Source organism: Coenobita brevimanus, chromosome 14 (assembly GCF_032717465.1).
Source record: "Coenobita brevimanus isolate Jiangsu-jjx chromosome 14, ASM3271746v2, whole genome shotgun sequence".
NCBI classification, from domain to species: domain Eukaryota; kingdom Metazoa; phylum Arthropoda; class Malacostraca; order Decapoda; family Coenobitidae; genus Coenobita; species Coenobita brevimanus.
Window position 1 is genome coordinate 55,664,401 of NC_136967.1, and position 19,494 is coordinate 55,683,894.

The 19,494-nt window shown below is 41.8% G+C and overlaps 1 protein-coding gene across 1 annotated transcript; it reads left to right on the forward strand.

Annotated features, from left to right (window-relative positions):
- Positions 1-14,164: 14,164 nt before the first annotated feature.
- LOC145390407 (uncharacterized) lies at positions 14,165-15,964 on the forward strand. The gene is made up of 2 exons (XM_080265340.1): positions 14,165-14,451; positions 15,871-15,964. The coding sequence occupies exons 1-2, from the start codon at positions 14,165-14,167 to the stop codon at positions 15,962-15,964; spliced, it is 381 nt and encodes a 126-aa protein (XP_080121466.1).
- The last annotated feature ends 3,530 nt before the right edge of the window (positions 15,965-19,494 follow it).

The window sequence follows — 19,494 nt, forward strand, 5'->3', positions numbered from 1 at the left end:
AGAACTGTCAGTCGATATCACTCGGAACAATAATTGCATTATGTTCTATCATTATCCTTTTAATAAATAACTCACATTAATGACCCTTTCACCATAGGCTCCTTTGAGGCTAAATTATCTCGCTATAGATATTGAATCAAATTGAATAATGGATTTCTTGTGCCAGATATCCGAGCCATATGGGGCTATATATGTAAAGACCTTCTCCAACCTTCATGCAACACACGGTGCATATCCATTTGCCTCAGTCTCACAATGCACCTTGAGTTCATCATTCATTACTCTGTGCCATTAACCACTCATTAACACACCAACTCCCTCTTTACAAAGTCCACAAATGCTCACATTTAATAGTTTACTACGCCATTCGTCCTCTTCGTCTCATACAGTGATATGGCTATTAAAAGATAGTATCAAGCGTGTTTTAGTAAAGTCAAATTGCAAATACACAAGAATGAGTTTATAGTATATTAATTATAATCATGTAACAAACATTTTATAGGTACAATAAATTAAGATAAACACAAATCTAGGAAACGAACTATTATGTTCATAATCTGATATCATGGCCTCATAATGGAATGTTCAGTAGCCTATGTATCACAGACCAGCCAGAAAACCTGACCATCCAAATTGACCCCTGTGACTTTTCTTTGAACACATTACCGGTATGTATTATATTTTTTTGGAGGTCAGAGGCTACATACAATAGATATTCAAAGTCTACAGGTGAAAGACTCCGAGGTTGCAGGTTATACATGCTATATTCACAGTTCAAATGTTAGGGAAGGTCAGAGGGTGGTGTACGTGTCTTCTATGGCGTTGGACTCCTCCCATTTGATAGCCATCTCAGCCAGTGCGTCCAGGACCTGCATCATCTGCTCCAGATTGCGGCTGTTGGAAACACGCGGCATTACAGTGGCGATGCTACGTACCGTGCATGTACAGTATGGTTAAATGACAATATAGGTAACAAGTCAAAATTGCCAGGAAGGGTATCCATATAGATTTTTATCACTATAGTTTCTTATTCTATACATCAAAGAGATAGACTGTCCCAACTTCAGTGAGCCCTTCTTAGGAATATCAGGAAAAACAGGTAGCTGTTTTCTCTTATCTCAGTGGTATGTGATAGAATATTGCGGTGACGAACTTAAAGTTTCTCGTTAGCTATTTCCTCCCTCTTCCAGGCTCATGTTTGTGAAACTGAGGATAGCGGAAGTGCAGGATTGGTGACTGCCTTAATCTATTGATTACCACAACCGATCCTTTATCCTGACTTACCTTGCTAGCTCGGGGTGGTCCATGGGCAGCTGGCGGGAGTCCTGCCAGGTATAAGCGACGAAGGCCAGCGTTCTCCTGGCGAAAACGACATAAGACGCTGCAGAGATCTCCAGCAGCACCACCATTGAGACCACCACCGCCGCCATCATCACCCCAATCACCAAGGCTACCTTTACGTCAAAAAGCTGGCTCGCCCAGTAGTTAAGGTCCTCCTGGCTGACCCACTGCCTCAGGTCAAAGTTGTATAAACCTTGCTGAAGCTGGTACAGCACTTGGGCCAGGCCACATCCAGTCATGGCGGCTGAAGACAAAACATACACTTTTGCAGTGGATGATCTATCTAACGTTGAGCATCCTAAATACATCAATTCGCCATGTACAAAACTTTACTGTATATGAAACTGCACTTCATAATGTGGCACGTTAAAGCAATTATGAAATAGAGGCGGTGGCTGAATCGGTAGAGAGGGGGCCTGCAGCCCTAATAGGCCTAGGTTCGAATCCCAGCTGGGACAGGGAACAGTTTAAGGATTTGAATTTCATAAAAGCAGACTTTTCTGATTTACCAGATGACCCGCCGACATGTTGTAAATATACCCCCTCTAATACCAGTAAACCAGTCCTATATGAGACAGTCCTACCACGTACTCAATATGAATGGTGGGTGTCAGTGCCGAAGTGGTGACATGTGGAGATGTGGGAGAACTACTGGGCCCCAAGGAGGACTACTGGTACTTGGGAATGGGCCCTGAAGCCTTTGCCCGGAGTCGGACACGTTAAAAAAATAAATATAAGCACTTCACAGTCCTATCAGGCTACTTGACACTTGCTCCAACGAGACTAGTTTCCGATCCACGCTTCACTTTGCTTGGAACCATTATTCATGCATCGACGCAGGAGAACAGAAAATCCCAGACGCATTCTGTGCTGTAAAGCCGATAGAAACAATTAGGAATCAAAGCTCCCGTTTGGAAAAATTTCGGTCAATATAAAATTCAAACGGGCCCATCTGTAAATCTCGCATCCATCCTGGTAAATCACATTAAAATCATTAACCCAGTGTCGGCTGTGCTACTCACACACACACAAATACACACACACACACAAACACACACACAAACACACACACAAACACACACACAAACACACACACAAACACACACACAAACACACACACAAACACACACACAAACACACACACAAACACACACACAAACACACACACAAACACACACACACAAACACACACACACAAACACACACACACAAACACACACACACAAACACACACACACAAACACACAAACACACACACAAACACACACACAAACACACACACACACACACAAACACACACACACACACACAAACACACACACAAACACACACACAAACACACACACACACACACACACACACACACAAACACACAAACACACAAACACACACACACACACACACACACACACACAAACACAAAAACACAAACACACACACACACACACACAAACACACACACACACACACACAAACACACACACACACACAAACAAACACACACACACAAACACACACAAACACACACACACAAACACACACACACACACACACAAACACACACACACACAAACAAACACACACACACACAAACAAACACACACACAAACAAACACACACACACACACACAAACACACACACACACACACAAACACACACACACACACACACAAACACACACACACACACAAACACACACAAACACACACACACACACAAACACACACACACACAAACACACACACACAAACACACACACACAAAGAAGAAAATTCAGAAAGACCACCACATCTGGGGAGTATCTAACAAAAAGAGTAGAAGTTGTAGGTAATGTTCAGTTCAATTACAGCACTGCGCATAAGGCCAAAATGCCTAATTTGATCAAACGACAACTTATAACGCGATTGTCTGATACTGTAATCTCGGCAGAACGGCCTTCTTCCTTGTACTGGGAAAGATTCGTTCTTAAAATTCTTTTAACCTTGTTAGTATCTCAGTGACGATTTAAAAATTACTGCCAGGTGTGTGTTTGTGTGTGTTAGTTACTGGAATAGCGAAAGTACAGTACCTTGGTGAGATGGAGGAAGCTACTGACGGCGTAGGAAGGTAGGAGAAGCGATATGAGAAGCCGCAAAAATGGAACTGAGCAGGTCCAGGGGCGCAGTGCTGCAGTAGCCTAAGATGGTCACGGTCTATTGTTTGTTTCATCACGTATGCTGCTGTGAATCTGGTTCGACTCCGTCAGTCTCATAAATTATTTATTATTGACCTATGTCCTGCTTCCCATATACTGAATAACTGCACAGTGCCCGAATTATAACAGAGAAAACATTGTCTTTAAACTATTATCTTGTACCCGATGGAGACAGCGATATAATTAGGACGATCAGTATCGATATGTATTCCAACTTCGGTGAATAGTGAAGAAACACCTCTCTATAGGTACCAATTTGCCAATTTTCAGCTTCTTTGCAAACATCTTCGTTATCTTCATCGTTCGAACCCTGTTTCCCGTGTTCAAATGAGGGGAAGACATACCTGCATATAAGTTCAAGTTCTCTCAATTTTCTGGAGGTGTGAATTGGTAAAGAAACGACCCAGATATTTTCTCTCTCTGTCTTGTGTCGAAATGTACTTTCAGCCAGTACCTGTGAAAGTCTGAATACTACAGTAGGTGAACCAAGGATTCATATTCATGATAGTGAAATATTATCCAGATATAATATTTTATAGGACCCTCACGTGTATGAAGGAATCCAAAAACTATTTGTTCAGGATATATTACCAACTATGAGTTGAAGGAACAGGTCATAGGGAACAATTAGCTACATCCTATTGATGAGAATATATATGCATTTTTTTTTTTTTCTTGCAGGCATAAAGAATCAAACTATTGAATTCATTGTATTTTATGCTATAAATAAAATTAGGTACGGCATTTTTATTTATTTTTTTATTTATTTACTTATTTTTTGCGGATGTGTCACTGCGCTTTTCCATGTCATCCGTATTAGAAGGTGACTCGCCCGCTGATAGACTGCATTAACTACTTTGCGATGACCCGTATGTTTCAGTCTTGCTACCTCCAGATGACGTTATTCAGTTTAGAGGAAAATTTCTGAACTGGGAAGGTTAGATACGGTTTTCACTGGCTTTATCACAAAAAGTTTCCTCCTAAGAAAAAAATAGATAATTTAGAGAGAGAGAGAGAGAGAGAGAGAGAGAGAAAGTAAAGCCTGAAGCCAGTAAGAAGTAGCCAATAAACTACATCGCCAGTCAATGCACTAGCCCCTTCACTACGATGACGCCTTTTGTTTTTCCTACATCTTTAATACAAAAATTCTTTCGAAAGTGAAACATGGTCATTTGGAGGCTGCAAAGAATTAAGATAAAACGACACCGTCGTATTGAAGAAAGCGTTAAGTCTTCATGTGCTGGTGGAATCTGCCGTCCTGGGCGTCACCTGGGAAGTCTTGACCTTAAAATCCACGCGAGACGGAAGTGGGTGAAAGTAAATGTTGTGTCAGCAGTGAGGGTGCGTCGAGTTACATAACCCGGGGACGGAGCTTATTATAGGAGGTTTTCCTGTCAGGAATGAATGTCAGTGATGCTGCTAACAGTATGATGATTCTGGTGTCATATATGAAAATACAACACTCATTCTCTGTCGTTGAGCACATTACAAAACAGAACGTCTTTCTAGTGACATCAGTATGAAAGTTAATTTAGCGATGGCTTGTAGCAAGTTGATGTATTCAAGGGAAGGATGTATGCATAGTACTTTTTGTGATCTCTTACAGGAACTGATATATTTTCATATAATTTTACGAAAAATATGAGCCACTAGCACCACCATCACCATACAACACCATCAAACAAACCTACCTGCACTGTTTTTATTTGTTATGCCGATCACATGAGCACGACGCTGTAAACTGTGTTCATATGACTGCCAAATACAACTTTATTTCCATAACTGAGTTGGCTCAAGCCTTAATAAGACAGTGAATATTTATATTTCAGTCTATGTTTTATATATGGAAGATGTCATTATAGCATTATAGGTTACTATAGGATTATAGGTTCCTATAATCCTACCCACACTTTGCTCTCTAGATTGTGTCTGTACGCAGACTGTGACTGTAACACCGTGTAGGCCTATCCACCAGAAGGTCTGTCCTCAAACCCAGAACACAGTGATTTCCTTAACTAACTGTTCAGTCTGCAGCGCCTTAAACAGCGCCGAGCTGAGGTGGCTTACTCGTCTCAAGAAGCATGTGCCCTGAGTCTAGGGTTCAAAACCTAAGCCTTAGCGGTCATTTATTCTGTTAAATCTGGTTGACGTAATTTTTTTTTTCCTTTGGTCTTGCTACCTCTAGACAGTTTCGTTCAATTTAAGAACGACCACTAGCAATGGAGATGTTAACGCAGGTTATATCCAACCTCGACAGAGCAAAACGTCTTCCATAAGCTGGATGAAATCGTCTGGGGTTAACAAGAATAAAATGCAAATGGCGTCATCATACTGAAGAGATCAAAGTGGGTGTTGGTGGTATAGCCTTTCACATAGAAAGTCATCTGTTCGCGTATTCTCGCTCCCTGTCAGCCCTACCGATGACATAAACAGTCTCTGACATGCAAACAGGACCACTACAGCACTGATACCTGCACGTATACCACGCTCCCGAAAAAACACCCCTTCCTCATTTATATATTGCTAGCATGGAGAAAGTTAAATTCCGACTATAGTCCTCCCTCAAAGGGAAAAGTCCACGCTTCGCACTCTGTGGTATTTAGCCTTAAATCTTTTCAAAATCTTTGCCATGTCGTACTTTAAGAAACTTTAACTTTCTGGACCTTTGCCTCTGTTCCAGTCCAGAATATTCCCGTGCTAGTTCTGCATCTTATCGTCCCTCCAACATGAACCCATATTTGAATCCAACTGGGTTTTAACAGCGAATCATCTTTATTGCCATAACCTGGAACTGTTTCACTGAGGAATGGTGTGATGATATTAGCGGGGGGTGGGGGGAGTAGGTTTCTGACATATCATTGGCCATCAAGGAATGGTAATCCTTCCATTCATACTCGTATGACGTAGTTTTTATTCTAATTAGACTGCCATCAATCGATTGTATTCAAATTAGGGAGGGCCTCTAGCAGTAGAGAGATTAATGATTTTTACATCTAACCCCCTCATTTCGAAAAGTCACCCATAAGCTGGCTCAAATCATCTGGAGATACCAGGATTAAATTGAAAATGTTCTCGTGCCAAAGGCGGTAACACTGTTATAATAACTTTAAAACGTCAGAGTTCTCGCTACCTCATCCAGAATGGATCTATCAAACGCAACTTCAGATGTACAGTACCGTAAATTTATCAGCTACTTAACCATACAGTAATGTGTATTGCAATTCACCTCGATATAAGTGGTAATTGCATACATTTCACAGGATATTCGCATGTTAGGGCACTGATGGTCATTGCCTACAGAAGCTAAACTGATGGGAGAATGAGAGGAAACTCGAATATGGTGTGGAAGGATGTAGGTTATTATATTATGGAGGCTCAGTGGTGTGTCAGCTGCCATCACCTGAGGTGAGCGCTGGGACTGGGAGTGTGATATATGAACAGATTTAGACTGCAACGCTCCGGCGACTAATTATATTACATTTTACGTCATTCCTGTTTAATACCTTAGCTACCTTCTTGGATGTCGCGGCCAGAAGAATCACAAGCTCATTCCAAAACTACTTGACTGAAGATTCTCCCTGAAGTGTGTGTGTGTGTGTGTGTGTGTGTGTGTGTGTGTGTGTGTGTGTGTGTGCGTGTATAATATATATATATATATATATATATATATATATATATATATAGTATATTAATGACTGGCAAACCTATCAGTCTCTTTAACCCATTGGAGCCCAGTGTCAAGAATATTGGACAGAACTGGGATTCTTCAAGTCTTTATAAAGTAGGGAACCCCCGGGTAGGGGCCTATGAGCTTCGCGACTAAGAGCCGATAGGCGGAGGGCGGTACGCTTAGTACCCGCCCAGTGCCATGCCTCGCCCAGCACCCCTGTGATCCAATGGGATATATATATATATATATATATATATATATATATATATATATATATATATATATATATATATATATATATATTGTTACGGAACAGAGAAAGATAATGTACACATTAAGTGAGAATACTAAGAGTCACTACTGTCCCGTAAAGTTCCAGGTTCAAAACAAAAGAGTTAGGTAAAATTACAAGTTAAAGTTTAATGCTTAAACTAACAACAAAACATTCAGAACTCATAAGGATAATGTAATGGCAAATAAACAGGTTAAATATATGGTTAACTGCAATAGCCTCTATTAACACGAAATTAGCAAGAGTAAATTTATCTAAGTCAGCCCTGATAAAATGAGATACCAGATAATACTCAGTGAACGCCAGATAAATTATTACAGATACAAACTATTATCAAAAATGACTGACATAAAGAACCCCACACGAATTACAAAAACTTCACTAGGCCTACAAATTAATCTTATGCTATACAGTACAAGAAAAAATGCAACAACAGTTATACTCAAATTACACACAGCTGCTAGATGGTTGGAGATTTCTTGAGCACTCACAATAATAATATCTGTACAGGGGAGGACAGAAATGTGAACAAAATGAGGAGCAGATCTAAGTGGCCATGATGCAGAGACTGAGCTCATTATATAGGGGCTGGCAGAGCCTGATACAACTTGTAAGAGGACGCGCAAATGAAAGCCATGGGGACATAGAGTTCACAATCCCGCTCTGGACAACAGAGAGAACGACTTACTCTACTATAACGGTAGAAGGGGGGGACTGAGGCAGAACACGCTCGTGATCAAACATGCAGCATACTGTGCGTTAAAATTACACAAAGGATGATGAAATCATAGGCTATGTAACACCTCCCCACAAAGAAAAAAGAAATTTACAAAGGAAATTTCTTATTACTCTAAAACAATCTGTACATGGCATTACAGAACACGCAAATATCTTTCCTAGTGTTACAAAACATGAGATCTCCCTAGCACGTTCAGTCATAGGTACTTGCCAGTATCCCTTTAACAAATCAAACTTACTTATGTACCTAGCCTTTCCGATCTTGTCTATGCAATCTTCCACACGAGGGAGAGGGTAAGTGTCTGTTTTGGTTATCTGATTAACACGTCTGTAGTCGATGCAAAGCCTCCGTGACCCACCTGGCTTAGGGACTAGAGTGACAGGAGAACTCCACTCGCTCTGACGGGGCTCAATCATCTTGTGGTCCAACAGGTAGCCAAGCTCCTTCTGGATGAGAGGAACTTTCACTGGGTTCACACGGTAAGGAGGCAATTTAATTGGCTTTGCGTCTCCAACATCGACATCATGCATCAACACAGTGGTTCTTCCTGGAGTAGCACGGAACACTTGCGGGTACTCCTGCAGTAATGCCGAAAACTCCTGCCTTTCCTTGGGTGGTAGATGAGAAAGCTTAGTCTGGAGATCATTCATGATATCAGGATTCTTCCCCAAACTATCACTCAGGCACATACTGCATGGGAGAGCTTCACTTGCAGACTCGGGTGGAACAGCTACAGTGCAGACTGGATTATTTTCGTCCCGCCTGTGATATAATTTTAGCATGTTGATGTGACAAAGTTGCTTGCTCTTTCTACGATCTGGTGTGGCGATGACATAGTTGACATCACTGAGTTTCTTCTCCACGAAATAAGGACCACTAAACTTGGCTTGAAGAGGTTGCCCATGAACTGGTAGCAGAATCAAAACCTGATCTCCTGGCTGAAAGTGGCGTAACCTGGACTTCTTATCATACCAAGTCTTCATCTTCTCCTGAGCAGCTCCTAAATTCTCTCTCGCCAGCTGTAAAGCAGTGGACAGCCGTTCTTTGAAATTCATCACATACTCCAGCAGGTTGACGTCATCTTCCTCCGACAGCCAGCATTCCTTGAGTAGCTTAAGGGGTCCTCTTACTTTATGGCCAAACAGTAGTTCAAAAGGTGAGAAGCCCAGTGATTCATTTGGAGATTCTCTTGCAGCAAACACAACGAATGGAAGACCTTTATCCCAGTCTTTCTGATGTTCCAAACAGTATTTCTTGAGCATCGATTTGAGTGTTTGATGATATCTCTCCAACGCTCCTTGGGTCTGGGGATGGTAAGCTGAAGACGTGATCTGGGAGATGCCCAACTCTTTCAGAGACTGCTTGAAAACGTTTGACATGAAATTACTTCCCCGGTCTGACTGTACCTCCTTAGGCAGACCAAACTTTGTGAAGAACCCCAGCATTTCCTTAACCACGTTCTTTGCTGAGATATTTCTAAGTGGAATGGCTTCAGGATAACGAGTAGCCATATCAATCATGGTCAACACATAAGAAAATCCTGAAGAAGTCTTAGGAAGAGGGCCCACAATATCCACCAACACACGGGTGAAAGGCGCCTCAAAAGGAGGAATGGGAACTAGAGGTGCAACCTTTTCGGTCTGATTACACTTTCCCACAACTTGACAGGTGTGACAAGACTTACAATACCAGGAAACATCCCTGAAGATACCTGGCCAGTAGAAGTGTTTCAAAATGCGTGCCACAGTCTTCCTCACTCCAAGGTGTCCTGCCAAACTGGAATCATGAGCCACTCTAATGATATCCTGCCTACAAACACGAGGGATGACAACTTGATGTACAACCTCCCATTCACAGTCGGCTGATGCTGTTGGGGGTCTCCACTTCCTCATAAGTACTCCTGACTTTACATAATAACAAGTAGAAGCACCGGCTGACTCTTCCTCACTGCAAGCAGAGTTAGCTAGACCTTTCAACTCAGGGTCAGCAACCTGCAACTCAACCAACTCTTGACGAGACAAATTATCAACACTACGGGGTACTGCCTCATCTGGTGAGTGGTCCAAATTAGCAAGAAAAGTGTCAGCTAGGATAACATCATCATCATCATTATCCTCTAAATCACCAGTAACTTTAGACTTAGCCCTAGTGACAGCACATGCAGGGAACACATCAGGGACATCACAATCCTGGGACGCAGCCACTGGCTCACCAGACAACTGAGGAGCTGGACACACTTGACTTCCACCAATATCATTTCCAAGTAAGAAAGTTACACCTGACATTGGGAGTGTCTCAACCAACCCAACCATAACAGAACCATTAACAAAACCAGACTCTAAATTCACTCTGCACAGAGGAACAGAGAAGTAATTATTCCCTACACCTTGTAAGATTACAGTTTCATCAGAGGAATTAAAATTAGAGCCTAGAACACTGGTCAGCATAAGGGATTGGCAAGCACCTGTATCACGATATATTTGAACTGATTTCCTGTCATTACTGTCCAGAGGACTGACAAAACCATCAGACAGGAAATTAGCACATGAACTCTTGAGAGTGTCACCCACGTTACTGCTCAAAAGAGGAGCTCCATCATGAGAATTTAAGTTACCCCTCAAAGCAGGTTCAGTTAACTCAGTTAAAGAATTCTGGGAACTCTCAAGAGTGGACACTAGACCAATTGACTGAATATTTAAAGACTCCTTTTTGTTCACATCACGCTGTCTCCTGAAACATCTCTCCGTAGTATGACCAAGCTTACTACAATAAGTACATTTACTTTTCTGAAATCTAGAGGTGAAGCTGGTATTTACTTCCTGAGAAACATCATCCTTATTCTCTTTCCTGTTACCTGTACTCTGAGTAGAGGCAACGTACTTACTCTCAGCTTTCCCTTTTTCTCTAGAATATCTCTTGTGAGTGAGAACATATTCATCAGCTAAAACAGCAGCATCAGACAAATTATCTATTCTTTTCTCATCAAGATATAGGCTTACATCTTTACTAATACACCTTTTGAAATCCTCCAGCAAAATCATCTGCTTAAATTTACCAAAATCAGAATCCACATTCTTAGAATTTAACCACTGCTCTAACAGATCTTCTTTGATTTTTGCATACTCAACATGGGATTGCTTATCTTGCTTGTAAGTAGTCCTAAATTTTACTCTATAGGCTTCAGGAACAAGCTCATAGGCCTTAAGAATCAAGCTCTTAACTACATCATAATTATCAGACTGATCCTGAGGCAAAGATGCATAAGTTACTTGAGCTTTACCGGTGAGAACAGTTTGAAGGAGTACTGGCCAATACTCCTTAGGCCAATTAAAACCTGTAGCTACCCTCTCAAACAACTGAAAATACTTTGTTAAATCAGATTCATTAAAAGGAGGGACAAGTTTAACATTTTTAGCCACATCAAAATCATCAGAGCTAGATGATCCAGTTCCACCTTGTTTCATGCGATACTCATGGTCTGCCTGAATCCTGGCAAGTTCAATTTGTGCCTGAGCCTGTACCTGTGCCTCTTCAATACGAGCATTTGCTTCCTTAACACGAGACTCCGCCTCCTTAGCCTTAGCCTCCTGCAGAGCTAGCTGTAACTTAGCTAATTCAATCTGCGTTTGCTCATTTGGAGGAGTTACATTAAACAAGCTTTTATTAATCATGCCAACAATTTGATCTTTAGAATGATGAGAGTGAACTGCAATTCCCAATTGTTGAGCAACAAGCTTAAGTTCATTCTTTGTTCTGTTTTCTATATCACACACTGTTTGCACATTTGACAAAAAATCTTTGGCTTCATCAAGTGTAGAAATAGTAGCCATCATGAATATATCACAGTCACAAAATATCAAACAATATCCTTATGATAATATTCTGAATATCCTGATATGAGGTCGCCAAATTTATGTTACGGAACAGAGAAAGATAATGTACACATTAAGTGAGAATACTAAGAGTCACTACTGTCCCGTAAAGTTCCAGGTTCAAAACAAAAGAGTTAGGTAAAATTACAAGTTAAAGTTTAATGCTTAAACTAACAACAAAACATTCAGAACTCATAAGGATAATGTAATGGCAAATAAACAGGTTAAATATATGGTTAACTGCAATAGCCTCTATTAACACGAAATTAGCAAGAGTAAATTTATCTAAGTCAGCCCTGATAAAATGAGATACCAGATAATACTCAGTGAACGCCAGATAAATTATTACAGATACAAACTATTATCAAAAATGACTGACATAAAGAACCCCACACGAATTACAAAAACTTCACTAGGCCTACAAATTAAACTTATGCTATACAGTACAAGAAAAAATGCAACAACAGTTATACTCAAATTACACACAGCTGCTAGATGGTTGGAGATTTCTTGAGCACTCACAATAATAATATCTGTACAGGGGAGGACAGAAATGTGAACAAAATGAGGAGCAGATCTAAGTGGCCATGATGCAGAGACTGAGCTCATTATATAGGGGCTGGCAGAGCCTGATACAACTTGTAAGAGGACGCGCAAATGAAAGCCATGGGGACATAGAGTTCACAATCCCGCTCTGGACAACAGAGAGAACGACTTACTCTACTATAACGGTAGAAGGGGGGGACTGAGGCAGAACACGCTCGTGATCAAACATGCAGCATACTGTGCGTTAAAATTACACAAAGGATGATGAAATCATAGGCTATGTAACAATATATATATATATATATATATATATACACACACACACACACACACACACGTACAGTAACAGTTAGAAAGCTAAATGTGCAACCATTGAAATCAAGCAAAGCACACACACACACACACACACACACACACACACACACACGTGCGCGTGCGCGTTCTTCAGTCATTTTCATATGATTTGTGAAGCTCACAACAGCGATCACAGTGGTCAGTTTTGGTCTCAACTTCGAGTGACGTGGAATAGCAATTGTGGCTGACACACCAATGGCCATAATCAATCACTGATAAGCTTAGGATCCATTCCCTCTCGTAACTCAGATTCTCATTAGCAGGAATAACATGAGATTTGGGAATTTTCTATACTCTTCTTTCCTTATCGTTCCAGAAAAAAAAAAAGAAAAAAAAAAAGAAAGCCATGATGATTCTTCTCTCGTAATGAAGATTTGAATTCATGAAGAGCATATGAGGCACAGGAGGATTATACACTCTTCTACTCCTTCCTATAAAAACAGATATGAGTTACGTCAGGGAACTGATAGTTTGTGAATCTAATAACTCTACATCAGCGCTCAGCACCAGTAAAGGCTACAGTCGAGGAATGCATCAGTCTGATATTTAACTACTGTATTATGATTTTATTTTCGACATGTTTGTATACCAAAGTACAGTTGTTACGTTTTGGGCAGCTTTAGTACTCGTATTGGCCGACCTTCTTTAATTATCGCGAATTAACTTGTTAAGAGTGAATGTCGGCGGAATTCACTAATGACACGTGCATCGTCATCTAAGCGGCATCGTGTTGTGTTATCGAGGACAAAAGTTGCGCGGAAAATAAAGTGCCAGCTTAAGCGCGCCCTTGAGGAAATCTTGACATCAAAGGGCCGGATGGAGACTTTCAAGTCCTTTCGTCAGACCAGGGAGCAGCGCCTGTACATAAACCCAGTCACTGTCTCACTCGGCACAAGTCACCTCCAGCCATCTCACCTCTCAACACCTCACAGCGCCTACACTCATCATTCTCTGTCTTTATCTGACTAACATCCACAAAGGTTTGCATAAAGCATCAGTTAACTCACTTATTCAGTGTCTATTACATCTGCCATCTTAATCTCTCACAGTCTAGCCAGTCTCGTAATCGGTCACCTAGTATTGAAGAATAACTGACTGCTGTGCCCGACCATACAGCATTTGCCTAAACAAATCGTCATCCTTCCAGACCTCAAGATGCCGTCCACAATGGTCCCCACCGCGACTGCTATCGATCACAGCCTTCGCTCAATGGGCTTTGATCTCACCAGCTTCCTCAAGTCTGTGGATGTGCAGACTGTGGGCGTCCTGGCTCTCTTGTTGTTTGCCGGCGTCCTCCTCTTCGACCTGTTCAACTATGGCTATTCTGCTTACTCCGGCAACACGTCCACCTACGCTTCCTACGGACGAAGCCTCATTACTTCCGCAGCACATGTCTGGGACGAGAGGGATCAGCAGGGTCTCCACTCTGACGGCCGTGGAAGGTAAGATGACAATGATCTCATTTGGCGCCAGTTAAACATGCATGAAACTTCAGGTGAGATGTAATATATATAAGTCGTGAAACTTTATACTGAAAAAAAGAAGCCTAATTAGAGACATATCCAGTGTGAAAGTTACTGGGTATCTATTACCTCACCCTCTCTAGTTCATTCAGGAAAATATAAATTACAGATTTCTTTTCTGAGCTATTAACTCGGCGACCTTGTCGAGACTCTAACTCTTGAGTGATATTTTCTCATTGCATAACTTGCAGATGATACTGTATTGTTAAGTGAAGACGAAAGGGAACTGCAAGACTTGGTGAATGAGTTTGAGAGAGTATGTACGAAATGAAATCTAAAGGTGAATGTAGGGAAGAGTAAAGTTGTGGTCTTCGAGAGAAATTAAGTCACTGAATGCACAGTGAGGCTAGATGGTGATGAAATGGAAAATGTGAGTGCATTTAAGTACTAGGGTGGTATGATAAGCAAGGATGGTAGTTTAGAGGATGAAAGGCTTGAAAGGTACAATAGGGAAGAAAGGCTGCTCTTTCACTGAAAGCAGATATAAGAAATAGGGAAGTGAGCATGGAGGTCAAAAAGTGGCTGCATGATAGTATTGATACCAACTCTAACGTATGGAAGAGAAATTTGTACTTTGTTGGAAAGACAAACCATGAGCGAGAGCAGTGGAAATGATTTATCTGAGAGGAGCATATGGAGTGACATGAAGAGACAGAATGACAAATGAGGAAGTAAAGAAGCGTTGAGGTGTGATGTGGATGTGATAGAAAGCGTTAGGAGAAATTCACTGCGGTGATTTGGCCAAGTGGAAAGGATGGAGAGTGAAAGACTAACGAGGAGAGTGTATGTGAGTGAGGTGGAGGGGGGGAGAGGGAGAGGGTGACGGAGGATGGGATAGATGAATGAACTGGAGAGGTATATGAGAGAGGGAGGTGCAAGTTGGGTGGAAGGCATCGAAATGGCAGGGACAGGGCGACATGGAGGCGATTTGTTTGTGGCTACCTCTTACGGAATTAGGGTGTCTGGTTAATGACAGATTGAAAATTTTATTTTTGCTAATGCCAGACGACTTTATTCAGCTGAGAGGAACCCCCAGCACATAAAGAGGTGCTCTGTCACTAAATAGTTTCAATCCTCAATACCATTAGCATAGTGAGCTGGCATCTATTAAATGGAGCTGTCTGTAGAGAGAACGCTTGATGTCATTTCGTCCACTACTGACCTCCTCCTCCCCCCTCCCTTTTTTTTTTTTTTTTTGTGTGTAGATACAGCCTTAATGTACAGCTAAAGTAGTTATTTCAGTGTCAGTGTTACACTGTTCATTTATTTTCTTTAATGTCAAACGCAGTTAAGATAAATAAGGACTACAGGTACACTTTTTTTTTTCTCAAACTGCAGCCGTAACTTGGACTCGACGACTCAGATTCTGGACTCTCTGGCTAAAGCCGTGCTGAAGTACGAGGAGTTGGCAGATAACGTGGTGCAGAACTAGAAGTAGCAGGAAGCTGTGCCCTTCTTTTCCACGCGCACCGTCACAGCTGAAGGGCTCACCTCAGTAGTGTTCGGATCACTTTAGCCAACTAACTGATGCTGTTATATTCACACAGTTGGTATTGAATGACGTTTGAAGGATAAAGATTTTCCATCACAGAGCACAAGAGAACAGTAATTTTGCAATTCAAATACCATTATAGGATGCTGTATTTATAATCACAGTTTACCAGACTATATAACCAAAGATAAAGTTAGTGATACACTAGGTACAAAGAACTATGGTAAATATCCATTTGACGGTAGTTTTATGCATTCTGAAGTATTTTCCAGAATAAATTTATCATCATGTACTTCACACATCTGCATATCTCTTTTATTCCTTTGAATACTCATGAACGAAATAATGTACGAGTCTTAGGCAATCTGATCGTCATCGCTGAACATTTCCCCATCCTTCAGCTTGATCTCTGCAGAACAGAGCCAGTGAGAGTTAAATATGAAGCACAACTCCGCCACCTCTCCGCGGACAAAGGTAAAGACAGAGAAACCCTCTAGAATGCAGGAAAATAAGCGACGTGGGCTTCAAAAGAGTGAGATGACAATTAAATCGCTCCAAGGATGGGTTAAATACATTAGGCTCTGAGCTGCTTATCCTATCACTTTTAGTATTAGAGATTCGTGGACGTAGCCCTAAATCCACTGATCTCCAAAATGTGAGGAGGGAAGCCATCCAAATCAAATTTAAAGCACCCTACTAAAACCATAGAGGGATGTGACTATGATTTAACACCGTAGAGATCCATATTCACCACCCTGTCAATTATTTTCTCGCGCTATGGAAGGTCCGCTGAGAGGTACAAGATGAAGATAACACTGTAGTCTTCCCTGTATTTACAGGTATGCCGGATTGTTCGTGGGTTTCTGTTAGGTTCAGAACTGCAGCACATGATAGTCCGCTTATTAACGACTTTGCCAAATAGGACAAAGATTTTCAACGAAAGAAACTTATTATGCTTTGCTAATGGTTGGTGTGTCTTAATAAGGTGCTTCTTGAGAATTAATGAGTCTCTTCCATTGATCATTATGTTAGAGAGGGAGAGGGAGAGAGAGAGAGAGAGAGAGAGAGAGAGAGAGAGAGAGCACTCACGCCATTCACTGCCTCATCACACCACATACCATACCACTCACTGTCCCACGACGCCACTGATCACTGCCTCACCTAACCACTCACTGCCACACCACACCACTCACAACCCTGCCACGCCATTCAAAACCTCACCACATCACTCACAGCATCACCACACCACTTACTGCCTCACTACACCACTTACAGCCTCACCAAATCACTCACTGCCTCACCACACCACTCACAACCTCACCACACCACTCACAACCTCACCACACCACTCATAACCTCACCACACCACTCACTGCCACACCACACCACTCACAGCCACACCACACCACTCACTGCCACACAACACACACCGCTCACTGCCTCACCACACCACTCACTGTCTCACCATACTACTCACTGCCACACCACGCCACTCACAGCCACACCACTCGCTGCCACACAACACCATTCACTGCCTCACCACACCGCTCACTGCCTCACCACGCCACTCACTGCCTCACCACACTACTCACTGCCTCACCACACTACTCACTGCCACACCACGCCACTCACAGCCACACCACACCACTCACTACCACACCACACCACTCACTGCCTTACCACATGATTCAATGCCTCATCACACCACTCACTGCTTCACCACAGCCCTCACTGCCTCGCCACACCACTCACTGGCTTACCACCCACGGCCTGAACACCGCACTATACCACTCACATCATCACCAAAACCATTCACTATTGTATCTCACCATTCACTACTTCACCATATATCACTGTGTCATTGTATCTGCTTCCATTTCTTCTTATGCACTTTCTTCCGATGTATCTATTTACCTGTTATGCTAACCATACCATATAAAAAAAAAAAACACTGTCCATAATCCCTCTCCACTCTGAGCCCAGGTCCATAATAATTCTGATGGACGAATCTCAACCACCACCACCTCCCTATTCACTCTTACCATACGTAGCCAATCTTCTCGATCCATACCGTCTCAAGTCCTTTCTCCATCGTCTGCCTGAATGCAAATATTTGATCTACACATCCCATACCACTTCTGAAATCATCCTGCTCGTTATTCACCTAATACTCTGACACATGCCTTACTTTTTCTGTCACTAGTCTTACACAATTCTTGCTCACAGCACTTGAGAAGAGAATACATGTGTTTATAATGCCTCGGCCTTGTTCCGGTATTTATTGGCACTGAGTCATCCCTACAACTTTATACCTTTTCAAGGCTAAAATACTTTTATATTCTTTGCCGTTTTTGAGAAGCCTCCGTGTTTGTAAATTACGAAGATATTTGTTATTAATCACAAAAGCTCGTCGTAGTGGTGACGAGGTTAATGAAGGCTCTGACTTACCACTTCCAGTTCGAAAAGTATCTCCTGAGCTCAATAATATCATTTGGAGATAATATCAAGAGGAGCCCTTGCAGGGCAGCCCATGCGCCTTACAATCAGTCAAAACCTAACTTTTGATCCTGCCATATGACCTTGACCTTTGACTGAACGTTAAGTTTCAAATGCTTAATTGCTGAGTGACCCTTAGCCTCTCTACTAAGTCTGATCCAAATATGATGCGAAGTGTTTTTGTTGACATTGGTCTTTGACCTTGACCTTTGATCTATTGTTCTCAAAATCAATTAGTCTTTGACTCACATTAAGATTTTCCACCAAACTGATCCAGATCCAGATCCAGATCAGTTATTTCGGCTTAAGGGCCGAAACTTTGACCTTGTCCTCATATTTTTACCTTTAAATGGTTGTTCTCAAAACTAAATTATATCGTCCTTTCCTGACCCCCAACACTTCCACAATGTTTGATTTAAATCTGATCAAAATTGTAATAGTTTACCTTCTCCCAGTCTTTACCGGTGCCACTGAGTTCTTATTACTTAGTGATTATGAATGTGTTTCATTTACACGTATTCATATAATACTACAGATGTCTTAGTATTAACATTCCTCTTATACACATATGTAGTGATATTCTGTTAAGTATGTAGCTTTTATCAAACGCTCTGTCCTGGTTAAATATGTGCTTTATCGATCAGGAGACAAAGTTACTCTAACATGCTAATCGAACATACACTGAACCCACAAACCTGGCCTCCATCTTGAGCGAAGGTAGGTGGCAATAAACCTATACGACGATTTGTATCAATGGCAACCGTGTTGTCATTCCTACCACGCCCTGTTCCTCTCCTGGGCCAAGGTCACACAGCACCACGACGCGAGTGAGTGGCGAGGAGAAAGTAAGACAAAGACGTATGGAAATGGGTGAGTCGAAGATGAGGTGGGAGACTGGGATGTAAGAGAGGAAATTTTGACAGAGGAGGAGGAGGAGAAGGAGGAAGAGGTGTATGAAAGGAGGTGAGAGAGGA